At 43.4% G+C, this 8,894-nt stretch overlaps 1 protein-coding gene across 3 annotated transcripts in view; it reads right to left on the reverse strand.

The window, feature by feature from the left end:
• The window catches only part of pde9aa (phosphodiesterase 9aa), a 160,855-nt gene that overhangs the window by 50,450 nt on the left and 101,511 nt on the right, over window positions 1-8,894 (reverse strand). For all 3 annotated transcript variants that reach the window (XM_050048350.1, XM_050048351.1, XM_050048352.1), the window contains 2 exons: window positions 2,034-2,116; window positions 1,388-1,544 (listed from right to left, as the gene is read on the reverse strand). In XM_050048350.1, the coding sequence (XP_049904307.1) occupies window positions 1,388-1,544; window positions 2,034-2,116 (240 nt within the window). The remainder of the gene's footprint in view (window positions 1-1,387; window positions 1,545-2,033; window positions 2,117-8,894) is intronic.

The raw sequence follows: 8,894 nt of genomic DNA on the forward strand, positions 1-8,894 counted from the left end.
CTCCAAAAGTAGATCAGGAGCCAGAGCCTTCAGCTATCAGGCTCCTCTCCTGTGGAATCATCTTCCTGTTACGGTCCGGGAGGCAGACACCGTCTCCACATTTAAGACTAGACTTAAGACTTCCCTTTTTGATAAAGCTTATAGTTAGGGTTGGCTCAGGCTTGCCTTGTACCAGCCCCTAGTTAGGCTGACTTAGGCCTAGTCTGCCAGGGGGACCTCCTATAATACACCGAGCACCTTCTCTCCTTCTTTCTTTCTCTCTCTCTCTCTCTCTCTCTCTCTCTCTCTCTCTCTCCTTTGCTAACACTCATGTCCTGTTACTGCATCTCACTAACTTGGATGTACTGCATGTCACTAACTTGGCTTCTTCTCCGTAGCCTTTGTGCTCCACTGTCTCGCAGGTTAATTTATATCGCAGCGGTGGCGGGATAGTGCAACGTATGTGGTTGTGTTGCTGCCGTGGTCCTGCCTGATGCCTCCTGCTGCTGTTATCTTCCTGAGGTTTCTATCATTTTTTTTCCCCTGTTAAAGGTTTTTTTTTGGAGAGTTTTTCCTTATCCGCTTTGAGGGTCCTAAGGACAGAGGGATGTCGTATGCTGTAAAGCCCTCTGAGGCAACTTGTGATTTGTGATATTGGGCTTTATAAATAAAAAATGATTGATTGATTGTGATTGATTGATGTGACAGCATGTTTCTTTCCCCCAAAAGGGGGCATGGCCTTGGCAATGATATGATGCCGTTCTAGTCGAGTGTATCATGTGATACTAGTGACATTTTAAAGGTCACTCACTGCAGCACTAGATGTTAAATTAAGAATAAGAATAAGAATAAGAATAACTTTATTCATCCCCAAGGGGAAATTCAATTATCTGTCAGCTCATCTATTATATGGCAGAGAATTATAAAGCCTGATGGCTGTTGGTATATGGGATCTTCTGTATCTCTGTGTCTTGCATCGAAGAGAGAGGAGCCGTCCACCACAGATATGTGTAGAAGGAACATATTTAATGTAACCTTGGACATGTTTTGACATTTTTATTAACATATTTTAGACAATAGCCAAAACAATGTATATTCAAAACTTTTCCAAACCATTTCTAGGCCTGGAAAACTGTTTTCATGAACATTGGTGTCCTGACACACACACTCACAGAGGACTTAACATGTCTTCCTCTGAGCAGCAGTTCCTTGGATTTTCTGTTGATCTGGTTGGAGTTATTTAGGTGGCACTCTTTTTGTTGTCTTTTCAGACTACCCATTTGTTTTCAAGTAGCTATAAAGTTGTTACAATCGTCTTATTCCACACTGTCTGACAATATCATATGTATTCATATTCAAATACACACACACACACACACACACACACACACACACACAGCCCTCCTACTTGTCGTATCTGTTTGAAGGCCTCAGGGTCAAAATTGGAGAAGATGTTACAGTCAGGCTGAGAGAAAATCTGGAAAGCCACAGCACAGTGGTGGTTCTCCAGAGGGGAGATGTCGTTGTAGCGAACTGCTAACTCTGTTCTGGCGTTTATCTGGTACCTGGAATATAGCGAGAGAAAAGAGCAGAGACGGAGACATGGCAGAGATGAGGATGCAGAGAGGAAGGAAGCATTGAGAAGGTGGAGAGGTGAGAAAGACGCAGGGGACGAGGACAAAGGCAAAATAGGAGGAGGCGAGTGAGGAAACAGAGAAACAAGGTGCAAGGAAGGATGGGAGGAGACAGAGGGAGGGGTTGGAGGGAGTGAAAGTTGGAGGAAGTGAAAAAATAAAAACACAAAAGAAAGAACGGAGACAGAAGGACACATGAAAGGAAACAAGAATAAAATTAAGAAAAGCCCAGGATGGATGGAGAGAAGGATGGATAGGATGAGATGGTTTAAAAACAGAAAGTGGAAGAGATGGAAATAGAGAGGGAAGGGGAGGAGTCAGAGGGAAGTTAGGAAGTATGCAAACCAGGGTCAGATGGAAACAAAGAAAAATATTACAATGTATTGCAGGATTTGTGTGTGCGTGTTTGGTTTATCTTACGTGTTGTTAAATCCGGGGTGATCGAGATCATGACACACAGCAGCTGTCATGAGAATCAAAACGTCGACCTGAGTAAACTTCTCCTAGAAAGTTAACACACACACACACACACACACACACACACACACACACACAAATCCAGACATTCACACATTTATATTAATTAATGCAGGAAGTCTTTTACAATAGAAGATCATGTCTATATGTGTTGTGATCCCATCTTCCGATCACAGATTGCCACATAGTTTGTGAATGAGTGTTAGGAGTGTGTGTGACCTCGTTTGGCACATCACTGGTGTAGATTATAAACGTAGTAGTCAACAACAGAGGAAGACTCTCTGTGAAGAAGAAGCTCCTCTTGTCCTTTTTTGTTCTTTTTTAGGATGTGTCTTCTCTTTATCACATCCATCCCTCCTACTCCTCTCATTCTTTCTCCTTGGAGCTTTCCTAATCCCCTGACATCTCTTATTTTCACACCACTACTTGTTGCCTCCACCTGTCCAATGCCAAGTACAGCATGATTTCATGTATTGTTTTTAAATACATATGTTCAAAATTGACTTGATAGTCAACGCAGTAGAAAGAGACTTACCAGTAGCAACAAAACTCTTTCATGAGGAAGTCCACCCTAAAGCACACTGTTAATAAACACCTTCAGATGATCATAAAGTGAAGTGGATGCCCTGAGTAGGTAGGGTTAAGGCTGAAGTAGTATACCACTTCCACTGTATACCATAGTATAAACACTGATGGTTATCATGCCATGTACATTTCATTATCCACAGTATCTATAGTCCATTCTCCTTCCCTGTCAGACTTTTTACATATACTTTCATTTGAAAAATGGTTTCAAGTGCGAATTATAATAGTGTTTGCTCAATTCCCCAAAAAACTGATAATAAAAGTAATAATAATAATAATAATAACAATGATAATAATAATGTAATACCATATACTGTAAAAAGGTGATATTTTTGAGATGGTTATTGCACCATAAAAGTTTCACATTTGCAACCGTAGTAGCAGCATGTCTCTACGAGCTGATGCAACAGCTTTGTGATATATACGTGTGTGCCTGCATAAATATATCATGCCAGTAGGTGGCAGTGTGACCCTATGTAAACCCTGCATTGTGACTATACTGTGCACTTGTATCTGACCGAGAAGAAGTAAACACCGCTCCTCTGAATTAGCTTGCCTGCTAGTTTTCTTCCATTCTTACAATACAACATATTGGCGATGAGGATGGCTCTGCTTGGGATTTCGCCACCTCCGGCATTTTTACAAAGCCCAGGTGAGCCTACGGTGCCTTTCGAAGCATGGATTCACATGTTTGATAACTACGTGCTTGCTCTGGCCGACGAAGTGGAGGATAAGAGGAAGCGAGCTCTGCTAATACACACGGTCGGCGCGGAGGCTCAGCGGATCTTCTACATGCTGCCAGTGATTGGAGATTCCTATGAAGATGCACTAAAGGTGTTAAAGACATTTTTTGTACCCAAACTGAATATCATCGTGTAGAGGAACAAGTTTCGCCAGAGAGCTCAATGAGCTGGTGAGTCCACAGCTCAGTATGTAGCTGCTCTGAGGGAGCTAATTGTTACATGTGAGTTTGGAACATTATCTGACAATATGATAAGAGACCAAATTGTGGAGAAAACGTCCAATGCACAGATCAGAGAGTGCTTGCTGCTTGAGGATAAGCTTACACTTGAAAAGACTTTGACAATTTCTGCTCAGATTGAAAATGCAGCTGCTGAAGCTAAAACAATAGCTTCATCAGGAGGAGCAGCTGAGGCTGTTGTAGGCATGGTGCGTGGGACTACTTTTCGTGGCGGGAAACAAAGGCAGCAAAAACACTCCAGCTCTGGTCCCAGACCACCTCCAAAGACTGCTGTCTCAAACGGCTCAACGGCTGCTGGTAAGACATGCTACAGATGTGGCTCTTCAACACACATTGCAACTTACCCCAAGTGCCCAGCCAAATCAGTCACATGCAGACAGTGTAATAAGCTTGCACATTTTGCCAGAGTGTGCAGGAGCAGGACTGCTTCATGCAATGTGGGAGAAGTTTCTAGTGACAGCGTCACAGTGCTATTAGTTAGTGACAGCGTCACAGTGCTATTAGTTGATGAGGATGATGAAATTACACGGAGCAGTAAATTAATGTGCAGCGTCTCCATGAAGGCTTCAGGTGGCCCTACAATTACTGCTGATCTGATTGTGGATACCGGGTCTGGTGCCTCTATTCTCCCAGAGCACATGTACAAGAGTCACTTCAGCCACACCCCTCTCCTAAAGCCCAGAAAAACACTGACCACGTACACAAAGAAACCCATACCATGCTAGGATGTTTGGAATTGATGGTGACATACATGACAAAATGCACGTCCAAGTACATTTATATTGTCCCAGCAGGTACGCCCATTTTAGGCATGGATCTCTTCAGTGCCCTGCAACTTGAGATCAGAGATGGTCATGTCACTACTAACACATCTCCTGCTGTCCCTGTACAGTACACAGCTGCTGAAACTGACGCTTCAGATACTGGAACAGTTACTGGATTTGACCACAAAGTCACTGTGAGACCTAAAATACAGCCTGTGCAGCAAAAGCTACGTCGTCTGCCTTTCGCCATACATGATGCAGTGTCCCAGGAGCTACAGAGACTGGAAAAGGATGGTGGGGGGGAATTAAAAAAAAAGAAAAGAAATTATGGCGAAAACGTAGTTTCTTCCAACACTAGAATTAAGATAAAAATATTCACAAACGAAAAAACACTAATGGTTGGTGATAAGTAGTGTTTAACTTTTGATTGAACACTAAATTAAAACCCTCGGCGCACACTGCAGCACAATCAAACAGATGTGCAACTCAGAGCATCAGAAGTGTCTCTGACACCAGACTCAGAGCGGACCGGTGGAACTGGAAAATGCATATTTTATTTTAATCAATGAAATCTATTTTATCATTATTTTGAGTCACATTGTTGAAAGAATTTAGTCGTCTGTGTTCAAGCAGGATAATAGCAGGTCTCCATTGTGCGTGGGGCTTTCTATTTCCTTGTCGGAGATTTTTTCTTTTTTAATTACATGATATATAGGCTATTCTCCCTTAACTCACCAGTAAAAAATACCTTTATCCATTTCAAATAACCAGTGGCAATAATATCCCTGTTCTCTGATTTACTGTGAAACATTTTTAGGCAATTCATGCAAAAATCAGACCGGATGACTCCACAACCATACTATTAGGCCTACTAGTTACTACTTACGTTTTTCAAGTGATTTCCCAAATTTGTTGTTGAGTTGTGATATGCCAATTGCTTTTGGCAAATCTGGCACTCTGCTTTCTGGGGGTTGTCGGGGCATATTTTAAAGTGCAACCACACATCTGATGACCTCTTGGACATGTCTACCAGCTCTGAGAGCATTCGTTGTCAGTATCGGACTGGGGGCTGTTAGTGTTGCGTTTAAGGCCTCCCCCAAAAAAACGAAAAAAAAAAGCGCTGAAGCTTCAATTTTTTTTTTTTTCACAATCGAATCCCGTGCCATCGAACAAAGCTTCGAAGCTTCGAATTTTTTGGGTCAGCCCTAGTACAGTGTTACTTAGACGATATTATTGTGTATGCTGACACTCCTACGCTGCATGAGACACGACTCAAAAGGCCCGTTTCCACTGAAGAAGTTCCTGGTACTATTTGGGGGGCAGGAACTACTACAGGAACGTCCTCTCGCTTGGCACTCTCAACCGCGTTATTTCTTATCTGAGAAATGGTTGGCCCCATACAGCTAAAGGCCTTGATCCTGCCCTTCTGCCCTTCTACCTTGTACAGACTGAGCTGGCTGAACTTGATGAGGTTTTGGTTAGAGGCTCTTCAGCCACAACTCATACAGCTTGCCCATGACACTCACCAAGGTATGGTGAGGACTAAACAGAGACTGAGTGAGCTCTATTGGTGGCCTGGTATGGACTCTGATGTTGAAGCTGCCATTAAGTCATGCACCACCTGCTCCCAGCATGACAAAACCGCCATAACCAGAGCTGCCCCACTTCAACCGGTGCCCCTTCCCAATGCAGCCTGGGAAAAACTTGCCATGGATATTGTGGGCCCATTCCACTCTGCTCCACCTGACTGCCGTTTTGCCATCACATTGGTGGACTATTACAGTAAATGGCCTGAAGTAGCATTTACCTCAGATCCGCTACTGTCATTGCATTCTTGTCTGCTGTTTTCAGCCATGAAGGCAACCCCCTTGAACTTGTGACTGACAATGGCCCTTCATTTGTGTCTGCTGAGTTTGAGGCCTTCTTAGCAGCTCAGGACATTATGCACTGCCGCAGCTCCATCTACTATCCCCAAAGCAATGGAGAAGTTGAGAGATGGAACAGAGTATTAAAGGACTGTCTACAAACAGCTGACATTGAAGGTCAGCCATGGAAGCCCTTTGTCACAAACTTCCTCCTCACTTATCGAGCCACTCCCCATGCATTGACTCAAGTCTCCCCTGCTGAACTTCTACATGGCTGTCCATTCCGCACCAAGCTGAACATCAAAAACATCGCTTCCCGTCACGCATCTGCTCAGCCTGAGAGAGACACTGTGACTCTGAAACAAGCCAAAGTAAAGCGCTATGTGGATGAATGTCGTGGTGCACAGTCTCAAAGTCAAAGTTTCAGTGTGGTTCCTATGTTCGGATCAGGAAGCCAAGAATCATAAAGAAAGGACACTCCAAGTTCACACAGCCCCTCCGGGTTGTTGCTCAGAAAGGCCTTGCAACCTACGAACTTTCTGATGGTAAAGTATGGAATGCCATACACCTGTCCCCTGCAAGTTCCCCCTTCCCTGATGTGCACACACCCAGTACCTGTGTACAGCCTGAGGACGTTTATGTGCCCCCTCAGATGCCCCCGCCTGCTCAACCACCTCCCATGCCCCAGCGCAGTTGCAGGCAGATTCAGCCGCCTGCATGGCTGAGAGATTTTTGCACCTGAACTCTGTCTTTTTAAAAAAGGGGCAGAATGTGGTGTGATTATGAACTGTTACATGTGGTGTCCAATTTGTTTATGGACTGTTACACGTTTACAATTTATGATGCTATGGACAATTCTCATTAACATATTTTCCCATGTGAAGCTCTTTACAGTCAGCACAAGATTACAGAAAATTGGAAATTTATCTATGTGCAAATGTTTCACTGTTTTGTGATGTATAAGTGTTTCGCAAAAATCGTCCAGGGGCCAAGGGGCTAATTTTCACAAATTGGTATCACTTAAAGGGACCAAACAATTTTGGTATTTTTGACTTCCTCTATGTCTCTAGTTTACATTTTGGTATGATAGACCTGCCTATCTAGTAGTTTAATAAAAATTTTTGGATGATCTTTGGGTCCTCCCCAAAATTGAAAATAGTCAAAACTGAGGCTTCTCCAAAAGGGACAGTGTCTGCCTTATCACATGAATCTCGGGAAATGGGGGAAAGTCACACATGTGGAAGTCACAAGCAACTCTCAAGTCTTTACCTTCAAGTCTCAAGCAAGTCCCAAGTTAGTTGTGGTGAGAATCAAGCAAATCAAGTCAAGTCCCTGCTATAAGTCAAGCAAGTCAAGTCAAGTCATTTCTCAGGTCAAGCAAGTCACAAGTCAAGTTATATGTCACATACAGCAAACATCTCCTCACAATCCGCTAGCTACATGTCCTCTGAATATGCTGTGAAAAAGTCTGGTCTGTGTAGGCAGCCCAGGCTCCTCAAATGGCAACACAAACATTTGGGTCCAGGCTGCACCAACCAGCCAGCGCGAGACCAGCGAAAGCAAGCACACACACATGAACGCGGTGCCCATGTCTCACGGTCTCGTGCAAGCGCGCACACGTGAACGCAGTGCCCAGAGAGGCAGTAGAGCTACAGGCTACAATGAGGCTAAAAACAGAGTTCAAATGATGTTTTCCCAAACAACTTTTTATGTCAGGGCTTCAGGACACTTAGATAACTATGGACGAGCAGCATAGAGATATTTTGTGGTTTCAATTATGTGTTTTTGGACCTTTGAATCTGGGTCGCCGTCAGCCATTAGGTGGAGTTTTGTTGCTATCTCCCCTCCTCTTTGATCTCCGCAAATATTGTGAGGACTGTAAAACTTCACCTGATCCCCCATTGGCATGAGGGTGAGTAGATAATGGGTGAATTTTCATGTTGGGTGCACTATCCCTTGAACAGGTGTGTAAATCCAGGGTAACTAGCAGCTATCGCTGGTTCAAGACAGAGTCACAGAGGACGAGGGGGGGAGGGGCGAGCTAGCTCCGTTGTGTTTGATAACATTGTTGAACGTAAATAGAAGTGACGCCCAATGGTGCTTAGCGTGCCTTTCATATTGAATTTAAGCCAAGTCCTTTCAAGTAATCTGTCTCAAGTCAAAGTCAAGTCTCAAGTCATGAATACAAAGTCAAAGTCAAGTCGAGTCTTTTATCAGCGTTAGTCAAGCAAGTCTCAAGTCAACATATTTGTGACTCGAGTCTGACTCGAGTCAAGTCATGTGACTCGAGTCCCCCATCTCTGGGAAATAATTATCAGAATGTCACCAAATTTGGACTGAATGTTCACAGACAGCTGCTGCACACAATGTCACCAAATTTGGACTGAATGTTCACAGACAGCTGCTGCACACAATGCAGCAAAGATTTCATCAGTACCTTGCTCCTTTTAAAAAATGTATACACCTAAACACACATGAATTATAGGCGGACATGGAATAAAGAATAAAAAATCCAAAAGGCATGTATATATGTGTTTGCTATTATTAATGTAAGTAAGCCAATCACCCCAAAATTGCATTTATATGTGCCAAAGAATGTCATCTTATC

The sequence above is a fragment of the Epinephelus moara genome, chromosome 7, assembly GCF_006386435.1.
Source record: "Epinephelus moara isolate mb chromosome 7, YSFRI_EMoa_1.0, whole genome shotgun sequence".
In the NCBI taxonomy this organism is placed as follows: Eukaryota; Metazoa; Chordata; class Actinopteri; order Perciformes; family Serranidae; genus Epinephelus; species Epinephelus moara.